The sequence below is a fragment of the Strix uralensis genome, chromosome 5, assembly GCF_047716275.1.
Source record: "Strix uralensis isolate ZFMK-TIS-50842 chromosome 5, bStrUra1, whole genome shotgun sequence".
NCBI classification, from domain to species: Eukaryota; Metazoa; Chordata; class Aves; order Strigiformes; family Strigidae; genus Strix; species Strix uralensis.
The window spans coordinates 86209202-86230918 of NC_133976.1; the positions used below are offsets into that span (position 1 = coordinate 86209202).

General features: G+C 39.5%; 1 protein-coding gene across 2 annotated transcripts in view; it reads left to right on the forward strand.

Annotated features, from left to right (window-relative positions):
• Positions 1-21717, forward strand: part of LRP6 (LDL receptor related protein 6) — a 132223-nt gene that overhangs the window by 42358 nt on the left and 68148 nt on the right. The window contains exon 3 of one of the 2 annotated variants that reach the window (XM_074872084.1): positions 11626-11823. The exons of the other annotated variant lie outside the window; for it this stretch is intronic. Within the exon in view, the coding sequence (XP_074728185.1) occupies positions 11626-11823 (198 nt within the window). The remainder of the gene's footprint in view (positions 1-11625; positions 11824-21717) is intronic. 2 annotated transcript variants of the gene reach the window in all.

Below are 21717 nucleotides of genomic sequence, written 5' to 3' on the forward strand. Positions count from 1 at the left end.
TTTAGTTGAATCAGAGGTAAACCCTAAGTAAAACATCTGATTTTGAAAACAGAAGTTAATAGGATTGGCCTAGGTGGGCTCCTTCAGTGCCAGCACTATACTTGAGATTTCTGCACGTCTCTGCATTTTTCTCCTGTTGTCTTGTCACCAACACCTCTTTTTTAACCTCTTTGGAGGGTTTCTGAGTGGAAAAAGAGCAAGTGGGCCCTGCTCACACTGCCTTCATCTCCTTGGATTGGCACAGCGCAAGATCCTCTGTGCTTTACAAAACCTGGGCCAGATGATGTCTTCTGGACTGAGGGCTGCTAATCTTTTCTGCCTGGGCTGGCAATAGCTAGCTTGCTTGGGATGTTTGGAGACTCTGTGTGAGATATAAGAGAAGAAAAAGAGACTTATTCTTCAGAGAGGACCTGAAGTGCATTTATTAGTGCAGAGGAAGGAGTCAGCCAGTATGTGTAAGGAGGGGAGTCGTTGGTCCCTGGTGGAAAAGAGGCAGCCTTGAGATGTTGGGCCTCTGGCAAAAACAACTGCGAACAGATGGATCAGTTTTATGGGTATAGTATTTATTGGGCAGGAAAGCAACAGTGTTTAAATAAGCAAAATATTGCAGGAAACTTATTTTCTGGTTTTGTGAATATCAGAGTTTCACACTAAGAAAACTGATTTTTTGCTGATTTTGAAAATCTCTGATTTTTCAATGAGATCTGCAGTTTTTCAAGGCTGCTCCTTTATGCAGTATTTCCCCCCTCCCCCCCCCAATTGTTGCTAAATACACATAGCTTTCCCTTTCCCAGTGTTTATTAGCATATCCTTGTATCATTTATGTAGTACCCATTTCCCATTGCCCCTCCCAAGAACCAGCTGAGTTTCAAAACTTGTGGGTTTATCTACTTAAATTGTTCAAATTATGAATTTTTTTTCCAGATGCTGTAGTGAAAACAAGAGCACTTCTTTGCTTGTTTGCGAACAGCCTGTATTTTTAAAAATCTTTTTAATGACATTTAGTATAATTATTTTAAATCCTGTGAGCTGATGGCAAATGATCAGCATTTTTTTTTTTTTTTTTTTTTTTTTTTCTTCAGAGAAATTCAGGGTTGAGCTGGAAGTTTTAAATTGACACTTTTGAGAGCTTGGAAGCATACTTGGGTTTTCTCCCCTTCATGTAATAGTTTGGTGGGCATTTTCTTTGTGCCTTTTAGAAAGTGTCTTGTGAGGCCTGTGCTTGGGGGAGGATTGGGGATTTTTTTCACCCTCTCAATGCATCTCTGTGCCGGAAGTGATTTGTATGCAATGTGCATGGTTAATGTTGGCTCTTACCAGAAGAGCAGGTGAATGACCTGCAAAAGAAGCTTGTAGGGAGAGATGCTAATGACTTGGATTTAAAGCTGTTTTAATTGATTTTTAACTGCAGAATTCCAGGTGCATAAATACTAGCAGTGTAGTTGTTGTAGAATGCATGGCTGCTTTTTCCATAAAAATTGATTCTGAGCACTTGATATTGAGTTGTTTAAACTAGGAATGGAAAAGTACAAGCTGCCTTACTTCCTTTATTGCAAATTCTAACCTAGAAAAAGATTGAGTCAAGTCTCAGACATCTCAGTTATTTGACAATAATGTTTTCGATATCAAAATGAAAGGGTGTTTGTTTCATTCGAGTGTGAAGCCTTTGGCTGGTATTCAGATCCCATTTACTGGGCCTTTCTAAATGCTCTGTGAAAATGTTCCTTCTTCTCAGTAAAAGCCAAGCCCACCTAGGTTTGGATCTCCAGAATTAGGGCTCTAACCAAATTTCCAGTGTAATGTAGCCTGTCTCGTTACGTGTTAATTACACCTTGTCCCTTTATTTCTACTCTTTTTACCCTCCATAGAGGGTTTATTTTGTAGTGAACATCATGTAGCTTTTGATGGGTTAAAAATAAGGCCTTATTTTTGGTAATTTTGTAGTATGAAAAGACTAATTGGTGCATGATGCTTTCTTACAGGGGAGTAAGCGATTTAGTGAATCTAGTACATGATCAAAGTACAGAAGAGAAAAAAAACAGTCAAGGCAAATAAAGCCGTTTCAGAAAAGCTGAAATGAATCAATTGCTTGCCTGCATGTTCCTTACTGAGAGCATCAGGTTGGTTTCCATATCAACAAACTGATAAACAAATCACAAGGACAGGAGTTGCACTGAAAATGTACTGAACTCCTAAATGACATTATGAATTCATTTATTTTTTTTTTAAAAAAAGCCGAAGGAATGATGATTATATATATAAGTAAGCCTTATATAAGTAATTATATAAGTAATACCAAACAACAGGATGGAAACTATGAAAAAATAATTAGCAGAGTGCTGGAAATGTGATATGAAGGGTAAGAGCCAGCTTGGTTTGGTAGAGCATTAAAGTTCATTAGGGTTTCTTGGAGGAGTCAGAAATCAAAACCATAAAAACGACCCAGTTGGGAGTAGTGTACTGAGAGAAGGGCTGAGTAAGAAGGGGATATTTTACTGATGAAAGACTTCCTTGGAATAATAGGAAAAAAATCTCATCAAGGAAAAATTGCAGAAAGATCTCATGATACTGAACATGCCATTCCCCGGTTTCATTTGATGGAAGACAGGGCATCTCCCTGATAGTTTTTTCAGCTAATTTCAGCTAATCTTTTCTCCTCCCGTTCCTGGCTGTGCCATCCTGTCTTCTCTTGTTTTAACACAGGTGCCCACTTGACAGTATGGTGATCTGCTTCAGGGGATTGATTGGGCCCCAACTCAATCCAGTAAAATCCAGGTCTTGGATAAAAACTGTTACTGTTGTAAGCTGCGTCTGCATTAGGGATTGCTGCGATAGTTATACCAGCACATTCTGTTTAATGCGAGTGTAGTTGGTGTATCTGTGTAGTACCCTGTGTGCAGTTCATAGCTCAAAATCTTGCACAGCGATGTACAGTGTGGGATGATTAGACTTTTGCTTGTAAGAAACAGCCCAGAATGCAAAATGGCAGATTTTTCCCCCTTGCCCTCATTCACTGGGCAACGCAATTGGGGCGTATGACCGTGCTCTCTTGCCATGGAAGAAGTGGGTGTGTTCCTAGGGCTTCAATTTAAGATAGAAGTATAGGGAAAAACTTCTTTGCTTCCTGTATTCAGAAGGTATAGGGAGATAAGGAGAAGAATTCTCCCATTTTTTTTATTGAAGGATAAGAAACAAGTTTGGTTACGACTGAACTGAAAAAGATCCTTGTGTGTCAAAGCAGGGAGTGAAAAATTCACAGTTAGCAGCTGACTTGTCTAGTTTCAGCCCAAGGCTCTTTGAATTTACTGAATTCTAAATTCTCATTTACAAATTAAATATTTACAGTGCAAATGTTTGTATTTTTAGAGCAAGTCCCTGTAAAGAAACAGATTGTTTGTAATTGTACAAAGAACATAAATTTTATCTGGGAAAGATGGTGAACAGTGATCCCACCATTTTCTCACTGCTTTTTAACGTAGTTTTAACGTAGCTAAATAATCTTTTATACTTTCTTTCAGCATTTTATTCAGTTCACACGTGTGTAGATCTGCACCTTTTAATAGGATCTCGAAGAGCTGTTTGAAATGGCTGGTTCTGTGTATGCGGGCTCCTCTGGGGCGATGCTGAGCAACTACAGCTGGAGGCACTGCCAGGGCAGACCTCAGTGAGACTCCTCAGCCCAGAAGAGCTGCCCAGTGGCAGCACGCAGCCCTGGCTCAGCTTCTTTCCTGACCTCCTGAGAGGCTGTGGCACAGCTGTTGGGGTTTTTTTTCATTTGTGTGTTTGTCTTTTGAAAGTCTGTCAAAACTGCTAGCTGGTTTGCTTTGCTCTGCTATTTTCTTGTAGTTGAAGAACCAGCGTAGGTTGGAAGGCACGAATTTTCCTTTTGTTGTCTATCTCTCGTTACATTAACTTATGTTTTAGTTTTCTTGTTGGCTTACCTGCTGCTAAAAGCCTGGCTGAACTTTCCAGGCTCTGGAATATTACATCTGGAGTGATTTCTGTGCAAAGGGCTGGCTGAGGCCTTCCAAAGCACATCTGCAGTTTTCTTCCATCTTGCAGTCAGTCTAGAGATGGTGTTAAATAAGTAACAGAGGGGAAATAGTTTCTTTCTATATTTATTTGGCTTAAACTGGGAAAATTGTTTTTTCAAATACTGTTTTTAAGTGCTGCTAAGTTCTGACAAGTTTTATTTCCTGCTTGCTCTAGGAGAAACCAGAAAATGGCTTCTGTTTCGTAACTGTGGAAGGCATGTTGTTAGACCTTCTGTGTCTGGAGATAGGAAAGGTTAATTTACAAGTTCAAGGAGCAAGAGACCTTTCCACCTGCTCAAACAATCAAACAATTGAAATTCTGCCTTTGTGAGCATTCAGCAAAAATAGCTGCTTCTTGTTTTTATTAATGAACCCCTTTCTCTTTTTCCTTGGGATATGTGACCAAAAGGACAACCATATGCATGTGACTGCAGTGTATCAGCATATGTTTGACAGTTACGTAAAATCTGACTTCCCACAGACTCTCAGAAATGTCTGTGTGAAAATGAAAAACGATCTCTCATCTGTGTTTTTCTTGTCAGATTGCCCAACATATTCTTTAAACTAGAATACCTGAAAACAGACGGCATGATGGCCGAGAGGCGATTTTGCATACGGAGTTGTTTCTTTCTGTTTATGAAATAAGAGTATCATGTAAGTTTGTGCTTCCACATTGATTTCTTACGAATGACTTAGTGTTTTTGCTAAGGTATTCTTTTCAGGGCTTGTGAAAACCACCTCCAAAATCTCACTCTGGTTTTATACCGCGTTGTTTATACTGAGCTAGAAACAAAGCATCAGCTTTTGAACACTTCATCACAGGTTTTCTTTCCAGAACTGGAGTGTTTGCATTTATCCCTTATTTTAGAAATGAATTCCAAGAAAAGGGAAGGTCTGGTGATAATTTTCTTTCTTCTGCTAGATAAGGTCTGAATAGGAGCCTAAAGCCAGCTCTAAAGTGGAAATCCTTGTATTGCCATACTGGTTACAGGTGGGTCTTTACCTAATTAGTATACTGCCTGATGTCCTAGGATAAATGCAGTCATTTGCATAAAACTGCTGTCACCAGGATAGCTTCTTCCTCTTGAGGGAACCGGTATAGAGTATACTGGGAAAAATATCTGTATGCCTTATAAAGTATGTGTTCTGGTAGACCTTCTTCTAGTGTATGGTAGACATACAGAGATGTGGAATTTTGCACATTGTTTTCTCCCTGTTGTCAGTCGAGTCTTTTAGCACCCCTGACAGATCAGCTATGGAGGCTGCAGTAGTTCCTTGACATTGAGCTCTGTTTCTGCACAAGGTTACTGCTTCATTAGCAGCAATGGCAGAATGAGATATGTCTGTTACAGGTCATTGTGTTAAAGTCACTGGACAGTCTCCTGTCTAGCTTTGATGGTCTGAACACTAATTATTTGGGCTGTAAAATGGAATAGCTGGGGTGCAAGCACCTGTAGAGTCCAGCCTTCACTGGGATGCAGGCGCTGGGGATTGGGTGGGGAGAGTTAAAAAGGTTCAGCTTGGTCCCCTGATGCTTTCTTGTCAAGCATTGTGAGCACATCTGGGTTGTTCAGTCATTTGCACTGATGCTTTTAAGGAGAGTAAAATAAAAAAAGACTTGGTTTTCAGTGAAAGAAATCTTGTTTTGTTTTGTCTGGTGTATGTAGCAGTGCTTAAGACAGGTGGTTCTGAGCCAGCTGTGCCTCGCTGAAATGAAAAACTGCAGTTTTGTTGGGAACCAGTGGGGTCCTAAAACCAGTAAGTTTAAGGCAAGGAGATTCAATGTGTTAGGATGTTAATAGCTCACTACTGACTTCACACCTATTTCCCACATAGCTGTTAGTACCCGCAAGAGTGATGTTGTAGAGGCAGCTGAAAAGCTGCATAGCATAAGCTAATTTGTACAAAAAATTGAATGTTACCATAAGAAATTACTGTGGAGCAACTCTGAAAATTACATTCAGCTAATGTCCACACTTATTCACAGAAACAAGCTATTGTTAAAGTGTACAGTTCTCGGCTAGCTAAGAACATTTTTTCTCTCATGTTTATCTTGATTGTCTCCCAAAGGGATATTTCTTCCTCTCTTTTGTGAAGAATTATCTCCATATTTAATTTGCTATGTGCATGTTTTTGCTTCTCTTGGAGGACTGAAAATATTTCCTGAATTTTGCAATCAGTTGAGAAACTGTACTAAAACCTTCCTGTGGTACTTTTAGTCCCCTTATTTGAAAATTCACTTTCTGTGTCATTCGATACTATGTCCTCCTGGATTGTGGTTTCTGTCCCTCTGGGAACCTGCCTCAAGAAGTTTCTGTTTAAGGATACCTGAAGGGTCACTTGATACGACTTTTCTTGATTCGTCTTTTCTTAAACTCCCAGAGGGCCACAAACATTTCTTCTTCTCAAGTCAAGAGCTGTTTCTGATAGCCAAACACACATTTATTGTGGGTAATTTTCCAGAGCTACTTCAGCACCTACCATTTAACTTTGTATGTTTTTGTTAGGTGAGTGCTAGTGCTGGAGCTGGAGCGGGCTGCGTTTCTCAAGGACCACTGCAGAGCTGATGAGCTCCACAGGGGTTGCTGCACTTCTGAAACCTTTGCGGGCTCTGAAGTTTGGCGGCTGTTTGGGTCCCTGTAGAGCTCAGAGGTTCTTAGGGGCTGAAACGAGCATAATTGCAAAGTTGGAGCATTCACTGTGAAGGGCCTCACCAAATAATTGGCTGTCCCAATTAAGCAGCTGTTCTTCCCCCTGAATAACGTTCAGGAAGGTAAATGATTGCCTGCCCTGTAAGGTGTCCCAATTAACTGCCTTAAAATCAGCTAAGTGTCGCATGGGGTATCTCTGTTCAGTGAGTGAAAGTTGCATGCATCTCGATGGGGGCTGGTGGTTTAATGACACTGCTAGCAGGGGCCTAGTTTCACGCGGGATAGTAGGGCCGAAAGGATCTGCATCAGTGTTGGGGAGCGCTGTGGATCAGAAAGTTGCAAAGCTGATGGGTGCTGGCGATGAATTTCTCTCCCTCTGTGCGTACTTTTGGAAATCACTGCTAAATTATAGCATTTAATCTTGGCATTTGTACTCTGCAAGCTTTTTTCTGTGTCTGTGGGATATTCCGCCATCAGCGTGCCTAGACTTTATGAGCTTTTTAGCAAAGAAGCTTAGTTATTTATTATATTTGTTCATTGCACAGAATGGAACCAAGAAACGCTGTTTCCTCTTTTTTGTTGTGGCAAAACCTTTTAATTTGGAGCAAATCAAAACTGTGAGGTTACAGCTGTACAGTGCATAGTGATTTCTGATGTCTTTTAAGAGGAAGTTGCATTGCCTGGGTTCACCTTACCTACCTGAGATGCAAAAATTAAAAAATGTTGAATCAAAAGATGGATAGAAAAAAGTTTATAGGGGAAAAAACATCAAAGCTCTTCCTCTGTTTGTTCACAGATTTTATAGATGGTGTAACCATATAAGATAAACCAGCATTCTGGGCCACAGTCAAACAGAATACCAGTTAAATACTGCAATCTAAGAACCTTCTTCTTTTCTGTCAGTGTATGTCAAACACTTGATGTGCCTTAATTCTGGGGGGTGGGGTGGGGGCTGTATAATTTCCTGACATTAGTCCCTAATATTAAAATTACAAGTGTAGGTAAATAGAAATACATTTTTGTTGTCACTTTTTCTGTTGGATTTTTATAACAGCTCACAACCATTTCTAAAGTCTGCTAGTAAAGTCTGACAAGCATGGCATTTAACAGTATGGAGAAAGTACAACAGGTGAAAAATAATGAAGCAGTTCAAAATATCCAGGTTATTTGATTAAAACCAAAGTTTTTTAAAATACAGTGGTTAATTATTTAAATAAGAAAAAGATGAGATTAATGGGATCAGTTTTAATCAGCTGTGGTATTATTTCTACTAGGTTGAAGAGAGATTTGGCTCTATATGGGTTGATTTGATACTAAATTCAAGGTTTTCCTGCTAAGGGTCTGGTATTCCTGTTAGGTATGAAAGTATGCCAGGTATGTTTAAAAATCCCAAGGCATAGGGTACACTTACTCACTTTTGCAGTTTTTACATTTGATTGTGTTGCTGCACTACAGCTTCTCCATACTAGTTTTAAACTCCTTGCAAAGCTGAGTTTGGATAAGTAGCTGGTATGTAAAGTACAGCAGCAAGGTCTGGGCTCATGGTCCCCATTCCTGGGGACTCCCAGTGCGGGGTGACCTTCAGCAAGGAGACAGTAACAAGCAGCCGGAGAGGTCCAGAGCTCTAGTAAGCCTGTCTTGGTTGTACTGCCTGGAACAACAGTACTGTCAGCCAGAGTTAAGAAGCACGAGGAAGCATTCCTGGTTCTGGACCCAGGCAGGCTTGCTCAAGTCAGTTATAGCATGTCTGTAGATTGCCCTCTGGATCCTATGGATTTGGGTTTTTCCTTAGAATTCACAGGGTAGTATGGATTTTAATTTTAAATTTTTATTTTCTCCTCTTCTGGGCTAGAATTAAAATCTTGATTCCTGGATTTAAATTTTATAGGAAAGTATTACTAGATGAGAAGAGGCAAATGGAACAGTAGTCTTCTGGTGGTATCTGAATGCCATAATTTAGCACAAGACACTACTTTTCACTTAATATTTTGCTCTATCTTTTTGGTGGTGGCCTTTTACTTATTTTTTTTTTCCGATGGAAATAATTAAAAGTGTTTGAAGAGGAGGGGCAGGAGGGAGAATGACCCTTACCTTGTCTATATGACTGGCTTACCATCGTCCAATAAGTCTGTCTGTTGTAACATCTTCCTTTCTTTATGGTCTCTGTATGGATTCCATACCAACCATTATATAATGAAAGGGGAATCTGTAAGCCTTCCAGAAAGGAGGAACCAGCACACACATGTGAACAGTTTGATGTTACCTGGAAGAGGGATCTGAGATCTCGGTAGAAAAATCTATAAAGACCTGCAGTAATGGGAATTTGCAGTGGTGTCCGTCTGTCTGTCCCCCCACTCTCCCCTGGGTGCTAGCCAGGTCTCCCTTGCCTCTTTGCAGTTGCAGTTAACTCAAAGTATGGTTACAACAGGGGCATTTCTTCCCACTGTTTTACGCAGCTAATTCTTCCCATCTCCTCCTGCTCCTGTATGTGGTGCACGTGCTCAGCTGTTGCAGAAAAGGGCCCGAGTGCCCTGAGTAAGAAAGTGGCTGTTGTTGGCACCCGTGCTGGTTGGGGCAGCTACAGACACCTACACCCCGCATTGCAAGTGGAAGTGTTCGTGGAGCTGTGCCCTGGAATGCCTTTAGACTGATGACTGATCTTTAGCCTAGACCTGTTCCTTGAATCCAGTTTCCTGCATGGCCATAGAGGCCCTGTACTGGAAGCAAAGATGATCTGCAAGAAGTTGCTCAAAAGCGACTGTTACCAAAAGAAATGGTCATTGAACTATAACCTGCATTACTTTTGCAGCAAGGAAAAGCCCGGCTTCCAAAGTGAAACACAGCCCTTGATGCCATCGGTGGGAGAGTGGCCAGTTCCAAGGATTTTTAATGGAGACATTAAAACCCGTAGGCTTTCAAGCACAGTGGAGGAAAACAAAACTGTGATAGTGGAAAAAAAACTATTGGAGAAACTGAGCAGAGGTCACCGGAGCCGATTGGAAATGTTACTGAGTCTTAAAGTCAGTTCTGTGTGCTCCTCTGACAAATGAAATAGCTCTGGCGTTGTGAAGTCTGGGAAGGCTTTTCTTTGTTACCAAACTACCCTTACCTGTTTTTGCTTGAGTAATTGCAGGCAGGGAAGAAGATGAGGCTGTACAGCGACTAATGAGCTGTTTCAGCCTGAAAAATCGGTCTAGCAGGGTGGCCAGAGCCTTGGAACCTATTAACCTCGATGAAGTATTTGGAAGTCTAGGACTTGACAGCTGGGGCAAAGAAGGGTCTTTTTTAAAGACATTTTTAAAAAAATTTCTCTTTTTCTCTCTTCTTTCTCACGTGTGCTTGCTGGTAAAATGCTGCCTGACTTTTGTTAACTTTTTTTTTTTTCAAGTATGTAGCTTTCTTACTTGCATAGCTTGACCAGGTGACTTGCTAATGTGCTACCTATCTGAAAATTACTTGGTTTTTTTCCTTCTTTGTGATGGAAAAAACAGTTTCCCTGTAGTGTTTGTTTATGCCTACAGAAATCTCACATGTTCTCTTCAGATATTTGTGTTCTGTGTTTGACAGACATGTTGCTCCATGAAGAATGACTCACTTGGGATCAAATAGGGCAATATTTGTGTTAATCAGCTGCACTTCTGTCCTCAGATAGAGCTGTGCATTACAACAAACGCGCTTTAGACGTGAATTAAGGGGGAAGATATGACATGGAATTTTCTGACTTTCTAAAATAAAAATAAATCTTTGTCAAGGATAACTTTCTCTGCAAATGTTTCTTAAATGTGTTGAACGTTTGTTTTTCTTTAAAGGACGGGTGGCCAGACCTCTTCACATGTGGGCACTGTATAGTGACATGTGGTTGTGTGATGATCTGGGTTAGTTTAAAGGCTTCAAATCATTCCTCATCTGGATTGTTTTGATTGAGCCAGGTTAGGGAGCACAGATACAAGCAGGTATGCTGGCAGATGTCATAAAGAAGAGTATGAGAAGCAATTTAGGACAGTAGTCATCTTGTCTGTCCCAGCTGCAACAACAAAACAGAGCAGGCTCCATGGACACACTTTGTCTGGTCTGTTTATATTATATGTTACTTCTGTTTAGTTATGCATTCTGTTAACAACCCACAAAAGTAAATGCATTTTCTACCACCTGCAGAAAAAGCACAAATATTCTCTACTGCCTACTAGTCTCCAGCCATAATAAAGTGGTTTCTCTTGCTTCATCTCAGTCTTAAATGCAACTAGTTAACTTCCTTCCCCCCACTACTTGCTAAATAATGTTTAAAGATGTGCCAGTGTATGCTAACATGTTTTAAAACTTGCTTCCCGTGTCTTAAAAGATTTTATGGAGTGTTTTGCATGGTCACTGGGTGCAAACTGTGCTTCTAAATACATTGACTTAGTTGACTGTCTCTGAATTTCTCTGGGAAAAAAAAGAACATGAATTGGTTGGTCTTCCATCAAATCTGCTTCACTGCCTTGCATGCAACTGCTATGTCCACTATAAATCCACACAGCTTCTTTTTCCATTCCCCTCTCGTTCAGTGCTCTGACCCATGTTAGAGGCTGTTGTACTTTTATGATAGTCTGTAATACCTCTCTTCACTGCTTAATGTTGAATTCTGAGGTTATTGTCAAGTTCTGTTGGATATTCCCAACTTTCTCACTTGACCCAAGGAAAGAAACAAACATACAGAAGTAGAATGCGACATGATACTGTGGGTTTGTCTTAAGTTGTTTTTCTTCAGCTTTTTGTGAAGTGACTTTGTTCTGTTGTGTTTCCCAGGATGTGTGTACTTTACCCAGTAGAACAGAGCTCTGCAGACGCCCTCACTGCACAGCGCCTTTGCCTTTACTGAAAGTTGTAACCAATGTTCCAGTTGTAGATTTGTATGTGATTGCTTTCTTTTTTTGTCTTTTTTCTTTTTCAAATAATTACAGGTTCATGTATTGGACAGACTGGGGAGAAGTGCCAAAGATAGAACGTGCTGGGATGGATGGTTCAAGCCGCTCCATTATAGTTAACACAGACATATACTGGCCAAATGGACTGACGTTGGATTACGAGGAACAGAAGCTTTATTGGGCAGATGCTAAACTGAATTTCATCCACAAATCAAATCTGGATGGAAGTCATAGGTAAGAAGCTTTTATTTGATGTGTGTAGTGCGGTGCTTTGCTTAGAAGGGTTGCTTAAGCACCATCATAAACTGTGTTGCAGGGAATTGTCATGTTAGCACTTGCAAAATTTTAAGCAAACTAGTGCTATCAGAAATTTTTATCCTTCCCTATCCTCCCCTTTCCAACAGTGTGAAGTTGAATGTGTGCTCCTCTTTGGGGTATCCTATAACTTTCAGTAAGTCTTTCCTCAGAATCAGTCCCATACAGAAATCCTTGAATCCTATTTTTAATTGTGTAAGACTACATAGCAAAGCTGTCACTTGTCAATAGGTCTTCTGTGCTCTGTTGCTGTGGTATTCAGAAATGCAGAAAATAATCTGGAAAAATGATCATCATATACTAGTATTTCTGTTTCATTAATCCTAGGGGTTGGGGAATTAGCAGAAAACAGTCTTTACAGAAAACTATGCTAAAATGACTGTTTCCCTCTAACAGTTTTATAGCAGTGATGTAATTCTTTTTGATCCAGTCATGGTTACTTCTTAATTAAGGGTATAACAGGTACTTTGTATATATGCATTTAGCCCAAATTTGGGCGATGACCCTCTTCATTAGATAGCTTTGACAAGTATTGTTTGCACACACAAATGAATTACAGTTAGCTTGTGCCTCAGGTATCATACAGAGATACGATTTTTTTTAGGTTATTCTTTACAAATTTTTGTGATGCTTCAGCTGGTTTATCTGGGCATGAAATATCCTTTCTTATGCTCTTTGTTCTGACCTCTTAGGCACTTGTCCCTTCTTTCACCACAAAAGTTGATTTGGCATGAAGAAATCAATCATAGTGACAACATAGGTGTTTGTGAATAGGAACACAGGCAGCACACATGAAACATATCCACTGTCTTCCTGTAGTATTTATTTTGAACTCCACAGTTTCTTGTAATGCTGGTTTAAAAGTTTGTGTCATTTTCTTCTTAAATTCTGCCTGTTAAGGGACGAAAAGTTCATGCAGAGTTTTTGTAATGATATTTGTTTATAGAAGGTAACAGGAGTTGGATGCAGTTTTAAATTTGTGTCTTTGGATATAAGTATTATAACTAGCTTTGTTAATTCAAAACATGGAGATATGGATATCTATATTGAAGTAGTCCTTTGTTGCTGTTTATTTACAAAAAAGAAAACTTAATACTACCAAAAAAGAAATATTTCATAGTGATACTTTCTTTAAAAAAGGAAGACTGTCACACAAGTTTTCAAGTAAGAGAGAGAACGGGATAGGAATGGTCATGTACAATAATAACTTGAGTCTTTTTTTTTAGTTTATCTGGGTAACTGGAATACCCTAAAATGTCTTTCTCAGTTAAAAATTATTTATAATGTTACATATCTTCCATGCTAAGAATAGAGAGATCATGAAACCAGATGCATTACAGAACTTTAAAAAAGAGTCACCTCTACTGAAAGCAATCACCCGTGAGGCTCAGTGTGACAGCTTGCCACCTGAAAAATTGCAGTCCAAATGTGGATTTCTCACACAAATATGAAGTGCTTACAGTTGCTGTAGGAGTTTTAGAAACAGGCAAAACCGAAACAATCCCACCCTCCAAAAAATAGCACCAGTGAGAAGAAAGTACCCCTCCAAAATGACTACCGATATGATCACACCTAAAATGCACTTCGGTGGCTTTGTCCAACAGGATAGTTTAGTGGCTTGTTCTATTCTTGAGTCACCCCTTTTTGTGCTCTTCTATTTATATGAGAGGGAAAGGACCTCCTTAGGATAACGACACGCTACTGCAGTCTGGCCCTTCTAGGAAAGAGAGCATGTATTGGGCACTGCATGAAATGGTACTGCTTTCGATAGCACCCCCTGGAAAATAAATCATGCAGGATGCAGAGATGTTTTTTGAAATGTTGATTGCTTGCAACGTGCCCACCAATTGAAAACTGACACCACCACCATCCAAATCTGTATTTATGTTTTTCCCTGTGGAGCACAAACCTCCACATCTTATCTAGTGTCTCCAGTCTTTCAGGCTCCAGAGTTATTTCAGTGTTTCCTGCTGGCACTGCTGCGTTTTCAGTCTTCTCTTGCTACAGACTTCTTTGCATTTTTTTCCCTTTACTGGTAGTCTGTTGCACAGCAGTGTAAATACATTCAGGTTTGGTAATTTGTTTTTATTTTAATGGCGTTTATTCCCTGGTCTGCCTTTGGCTAACCTGGAAGTGATTTGTTCTAGAGATGAGGCTGTGAAGGTGCTGATCTTTCTTGGTGTGAGGGGCTGAGCAAGCTTGTCTGTCTGTGGAGAGCTGCATCTACCAGCTGTCCCATGACTTCGAAGTGAAGTCACCTGTAGCCCAGCAGTTACCTCATTCCAGAGTAAATTCTCTGGAATTGGTGAAACTGGTAATAAAGACCTGTATAGACAAGTAATTTAGACTTCTAGATCTACTAATTCTTCCGTAAATATTCATTAAAACCAAAACAATTAGTCTAATACTTTAAAGTTAGTTTTATTTTTTTAAACTGATTCTGAAGTGTATCAGAGATATTTCATGGCAGTATGCTAATACGTTACCATTTGAGGGGGAGAAAGGGAAACAGTCTTTAGAGAGGAAAGCACATATGACTTCCCTTAAGCACTCAGAAGCACACACCACTTCTAACAGCACCTGTTTTTCCCTAGGCATGTGAGAAAGTTCTGAAGATTCAGAAAATAGTCAACATCTGTATCCAGGCATTTTTGGTTTGTTTTTTATTCTTTGCAATTACATCATCACGAGGGGAGGAAAAAAAAAAAAAAAAAGAATTGCAGAAGTTAAGCTGTACTACAATGGGGTTTTCTGTATTTTTCTTTTTTGTCTGCTGTGACCTCTTAGCCTCTGTCTGTCTTAAGAAAAAAAGAACTTCTGGGGTTGTCTAAAGTGATTCTTTTTTGTCTTTCAGTTATTCAGCAAATTCACCTTTCTCAGTATGAAATTTTACAGCTGTAATTCTGTACTTTGGCTCTTAATTATTTTATTAACCGTTTTCAATAACTAATTTTCTCACGCTAAAAAAGAAAAGACAATTTCTAGTTCTGCAGACAAAAACAAAAACCCTTGAGATCTTCTGTTTAAGTGGGGAAAAAACCCAACAAACCCAAACCCCACAAAGCCTTCAGTCTTCTAGTCATCGCCACCCCAAAAAATAGAAAAACTAATCAGATTTTTTCTGTGAACAGCAGCACTAACAACATCTGGGTTTAGAAAGATTTCTACTTACCCCTGCACCCCAGCAGCAGTCCCTCTGGCTTCTCTGTGTTCCTGTGCCCTGTGCACACACACATGCACACACCTCCTGCTTTTTTCTCCCTCCTCCTTGCCATCCCCCAAATGCACCCATGGCTTCTTATATTCCTTCACCCAGCATTATCCCTTCCTCCTGTCTGTGTCCCCTGTGCACTCTTGTTGGGTCTGGCAGCTCAACAAAGTGTTTCTGGGCAGCTTATTTCAGCTGCTGCTCTTGTCCAGTGGGTCAAATACAGGAGGTTGAGGGTCGCTTGCGTCTTCACAGCCATCCATCTGCTAAGGAAAACTTGTAAAAAGTAAAAATTCTTTTTGTGATGCCTGCTTTCCTGAATGGTTGGCCAAGAGATATAAGATGCATTAGGGTATGGAGTTGGAGAAAATGGATACTGTACAGACACAGGTAGAATGATCAAATAGCCTTGTTTCCTTGTGAAAAGATGATACTGTGTAAGTGGACCAACTTTTTTCCACCATCGCATTTTAAAATCCCCTTTTAAGGGGGCCACCTTTTAGAGTCATTTTCCTTTAGAGTTAAGAATGGGGGAAGAGACAATCATTATCATTGGGTGTGTAATCTAACTTAAAACAGACTTTTGGGTTTATTTAGAAACTTCTAGTCTTAGTGATTTGTTCTTGATATTTAGACCATTCTTCTAACTGCTGTTTTATATTTACAAAGTAAGTTTAATTTTTTTGTTTCTCTTGATTAAAACCGATTTATTTTTTTGTTTCATTGTTGCAAAGTGTTACAAGTTTTCCTGCTGCTTTACCTATTGTCAACACGTCTGGGAAAATATTTGTGCTTCCGGAAGCTGGAGGTATTGAAAAGAAAAAAGCAACTGAGTTATTGAAAGACGTATAGCTTCATTAAAATATTATGTTCTAGATCCGAATAGTAACATGGGTAACTTTCAACAAAGGAAGCAGATGAGTAAAGATGTGATTGTCTCCAGTTTTTTAGTGTTGCATAACGTGAGGTGGGAAAGAGTATAGCAGATAAATACGTTTGTGAAAGTTTCGCATAAAGCAGGATGACAGGAGTTTTAATTGCTTTGGGGGAAGTGAGAAATAGCAGGAACTAACATCTTTATATCAAAAAATAATTTCAAACAGTTCAAAGAAAACTGCTTTTGTGATTTGGATGGTGAGAGAGAATACAATGTAAATAGGAAAATATTTTAATTAGTGTCACTGACACTAAGTTTTGAGGTCTAAAACTTGGAATGAGTGGAAGGGAAACGTTCTTGGCATATCTCTAAATCTGTAAGAAATCCATAACTTTTTTTTGTCTTTTTATTCCTGTAGTCTATCACATCTCTATACCTGGCACTACACAAGAATTAAAATTTAAACATTTATATGTCAGAGAAGGACATTGATATGCATGGATGCTTTGCTTCTTGCTTGCAGGGGTCTGGGTAGTGGAAGAGTACAGTAGGCAGGTGGGAGGAATATGCAGGGGGAGAAACAAAGGAGGCCTTGATTTTTATTTTTTTTGTCACCTCTTTGGACAGGACCTAGATAAGCTTCCTTTGGAGTCGGTGAGCCTCTGCATCAAAACTAGTGAGCAGCATGACAGTGCTGGCAGTAGCACTCAGTAAATCTGTGGTAGAGTCTAAATTCATGAGAGAACCTCTACAGCAAATTTTATAGGGATGATGTATCCTTCGTTACCTGCTAGCCCTGGGACTTATTAGCCCTAGCTACTCCAGTGATGGGCTCATTAGAATAAAGGGGAAGAGCGCAGAAGTTGATGACTAATGCCCTTGGTTTGCCAGAGAGAGAAAGGAACGAACAGTTTTTCATGTCAAAATGGAATAATTAAAAAATTAAATTGGTGCACAGAAGAGATGGTTTTGTTTTTTGCAGCTCTCGCCCCGCTCTTATCAGAGCGAACAGTTGCTTTTTGTGGGACTAATTAAACAAAACTGAATTGCAGGCAGCTCTCCTGTGAGTAGAGTACCCAAGATAGGTTGGCCTGCTAAGGCAGCTCTTGAATTAATTTTCTCTTCCTTTACCCTGCAGCAGCAGTTCTAATTAATAAGTTAACACGTTACTGGCTGAAGGGAAATGCACTTACAAGGTCCCCCAGGAAGTGTTTGTGCTAATGAGATGGGTTTTGAGGCCACTGTAAGAAAACATACTTTCAGCAACTGTCAGAAAGCTGGGAAGCTCTTGCGAGGAGGTGAATGTCTTAAGTTTGCGCTCAAGCATTGATTTTTCTAGTTTCTGTTTTCAAGCATCAGCTCATGTCTGTCTGCCAGATGATTAGTTGCAGATTTGATGAAAAGCTAAATATACTGTGTCCCTGCATTTAGGAGAGTTTCGTTTTCATTATTTGTGTATGATGTGTACAATATGACATCGCATGCAAGGTATAAAATATTGCATTCTCTGTATATCTTTGTGTATATTTCTGCGAGATAAAAATTTTTAATACCCTCAAGCAATGAAAAGGAAAGAGTCTGTGGTGAAAAGCCTATTTCAATACCTCACCAACACATTACAGGCCGGAGCAGAAGACAAATAGTGCCCTAATTAAAATTGCTGGAGAAGTCTGCATGAGCAGAATTAATTAGACTATTTGGACACAGAGTTAGGGTGAATTTCTTGGTTCTTCCCCAAGGTGCTTCTGAAATAAAATGCTGGGAAGGTGGAGCTTCAAAACATCTGTGGTTAACTGTGAGGTACCCATACACTGTGTCTATATAGTCACTAGGTCACAGGCCTCTGCGTATTTGTAGCCTTTAAATAAAAATACATAGTACAGGGTGATTAGCCCAGATGCATCAAAAGAGCAGCTTATCAATACTGCTTCTGAGACTTGAGATGGGAAGTGCAGAGTTAGTTCAGGACCACAGCCCAGCTGAAAGCGAAGAGCAGCTTTGGTGAGGAAGCACACAGACCCCTCTGCACTCAGTGGATCTACCCGTGCACCTCGTCCTAAACCCCCTGGTTTCCCCACAGTCCTTCCCTCTTGCCAGAGGCCTTTCCTCTATACTGTGTGTCATGATGGTGTTTGCCTGAAAAATGACCCACAGAATGACTTTTTGTGGGTCAGTGACTTTTTTTTTTCTCAATGGTTTTACTTCTGATTGACCTTTTCAGACTTTCATTGAAGGTGGGATTTGAAATGTCATTGCTAGACCCGTAATTTGTTACATTCTGGAAACACATGGCAATCGCGGCTTAAAGAAATATCAAAAAAGAACATATTTTGGTTTTAAAAGACAGTATTATACCCCACAAGTCATCCTTCCTGTTTACTTTCTCAGGTAATTAGAACCAGGCTTGTATTCTGATAGGAATATTTGAACAAGCATTCATGGCAAAAATCCAGCTTAGTTTTCCAAGTTTGTTTTGCAAATGTTTTTGTTAGGTTGGCAGGAGAGGAAACTTTGTAAACTTCTGAGGGAACGGAGCTGCCTGCCCTCCTTGGGGCATCCTTGGTGTGGTGTTACGTGGTTGTCTGTTGATCTTTCATCCTGCTTCATCTGATGGTGTGCAGGATTTGTGCTGTGTGTGCTTCAGCCACTTGCTAATATTTCTAGTTGTCACCAGTCGAAGCTGTGTAATTCTTGCGATTCCTGAATGCTCAGGCATTAAGTAATCTGTAGATGGAGAGAAACATTTTTGTGTAAAATACTATAATTTGCTTCATGCAAGCCTGTCTGTTCTACGCCTTCTTTAACATGATGAGAACTAAAAGCAAAGTTTAGAAGATGGGTCTTTCAATTTTTAATCCTTCATGAAGGAAGATGTGATGGTAATTGCAGCGTAACAACTTTTCTGTTTTGTTTTTCTTATACCAAGAGGGGGGAAAAAAAAAACCCAAGGCCTGATAAGAATGTAGCCCCCAGGTATTTTTAGCTGAAAATTGATCTGGTATAGCATAAGGAAAAGAAATTAAAATTCAGTAAATGCAGATATGAGCATCCATTAAAGACTTTTTCAACAGTATGTAGGCTAATCAGAAAGCTTTTACCTCTAGTTGATATGAATTTGCAGCTCTAAATATTGTATTGTTGTTGGATGCCAGTATGGTAAATTTTGCCAGTGTATATGAAATTGCCTACTAAGGCATAATAGGATGCTTTACTACAGTGCCTTGCTGTGCTTGTAATGGCTGAAATTCAGGAGTATGAAAACAAAGCAAGTAGTTTCTGCTTCTCATGTTTGTTCATAACTATAATGTCAGTATTACTTTGGTCACATCAGAAGAGGGTTTTTCTCATAACAGGAATAAAAAGACCAAGGAGGCATCCCAAGAAGGGTACAAGTCTGGTTACGTGGAAGTATTCCCTGGGAAAGAAATGATGTTAGATATATTAGAAATATAATGTCCAACACATATCCAGGTGCCAGCAAGGATGTGTATCGCTCCCGAATGAAGCTGGTGTAAGAAAACGCAGCAGAAAGGGGTGGTGGTGTGCACTTTTGCAGAACAAACAGTACAAACACCAAACCTGCTCATTTTAGTATCATTAGCACATTCTATTGCGTATGAACTTCAAATGAAAACTTAAATGTCCACTCCATTTTATGCTCCTGTTCCAGTTCTTTGCTGCTTAAAACTCTTAATTTCCTTGGCTGCTAATTATGGGCATTGCATAGTGTATCACATTAATGAACTTCTTTGTTTTGCAGGCAGAATTAGTATGTTCCAAATTATTTAGCAAGCAAGATAGATGTATACCTACACTAAAAATATTTAGTCATTATTATTTCCCCAGATCGATGATCTATGATATCCTAAAAAGCAGGTACTTGCGTTCATTCTTCAGGTTACAGAAACAGAGATCCCTGGGGAATAAATGCAGTGGTAAATGTACGTATGTGTAAATTCATTTACATTTTCTGTGTAACTCTGTCACTGTACCTTACTGTTGGAGATTTGGATTAGCTTTCTGAAATTAAAGTATCTCAGATCAGTGGCAATGATCAAGCAAACGTCAGGCATTTCTGTGCTTTCTGAACAACCTGTTTGGCATGGTGGTTGATCCTCCCTGGCTCAGGCTGTGGATGTACATCCCGCTACAGAACTTGTCCCACTGGTGGAAAAGGTTACTGCCATGAGCTGCTCAGCACGGTCACTCGTCCAGGCTGGACAACTGAATTACCCATGTGCACACTGGCTTACTAGCTGGTTGATTTAATCCTTCATTTTACCCTTCTTATTCTGGATGAGTGGAGTTTAGAGGCGTAAGAGAGAGCTTCAGTAGAGTTCTATCTCTTATATTCACTCTTTAGCATCAAGACTATAGTATTCAGAGGAATTAACTTTTTCCCTGTCTTCACAGTTGTATTTGAAATGGGATTGCAAAGACTGGCACAGCAGTAGATTTTTTTTTTTTTTTTTTTTTTTTCACTGTCTGATTGCATAGGGGTTGGTGACACATACGGGATTCTCCAGAGGGACATGGAGAAATGGATTGAAACCTAAATGTGAAAATTCTTGCACCGTGCCCTGGAGATTGAGCACAGGCAGCTTCAGGGGTCACCTGAAAGGAGTTTTGCTACGGTGAAGCTGGAATGTTAATGATTTAGAGATAGACAGGCCAGGATGTCTAAAGTACCCCAGGTTTTCTGCAGGTGTTCTGATCAGTTTTTGAAATTAGAGAACTGTAATGCAGCCAGAATAGAAGGAATTTGGTTAATGGAAAGTGTTTGTTTATTTTTGTGGAGAAATGCTATTATGCTTGGATAAAGCATCTATTGACATTCTAGGGGAAAAATATTAATTATGACTATTTTAAATTTCTATTATCTTGATTTTTGGTGGCTTTCTTTTGCTGGGAAGAGTTCTTAAGTTTCATAGCTATAATCTAGCTTTGGATTTGAATGCTAGTATTAGTTGAAAAAAATAAAGGCAGACTGAGGAAATCCTGGTTGTGATACAGTTGATTACTCTCAATTTTTATTTCAAGCGAGTTTAGTCTTTGTCTGAAGTGCATATTATCCTGAAGCAGGAGCTTTTTTGTTGTTAGTATAAAACTGGATAGATTGTCTTAGAATTTTAATGTATGTACTCTGTTCCAGAGTTCAGCAGCCCCTTTTGTAATGCCTGCTTTAACTTGTTTATTATTTGTTTCCTTTTTCTTTATCTTCACAAAGTATTTCACAGGCCTCTTTAGCAGAATAAGAATGGAACAAAGGTGAACGTATTTAAATTGGATCTACGTTTTCTTCAGGCAGTGGAAAACTCTTTATTATAACAAGTTTCTATTGTAATTGCATCTCTGATTACCATGATGATACTATAAATAGTTGTATTTAGGAAATTGCGATACGCAGCACAGATGGAATTTAATTTCTGTGGAAACTGCTTGTTTTCTCTCTCCTTTTCTCTCCCCACCTTCCTTCTCTGCTGTCCCTTTCTGCATTTCCTTCCCAGCTAACTAAACAGAGTAGAGATGGTGACATCTTAAATGTCAATTGCTATCAAGATTTTTAAGGCAAATTTGTGTGATTATAGGCCTGGCACAGGGAAGATTATTAAAGTTAGTGTGTGCTTAGTGCCATCTAATATGTAGCCAATTTGCATGTTGCTGAAGCCCTAGAGATGTCTCCTGGATGAATAACATTACTCCTTATCCTCATCTCTTGCTTTCTCAT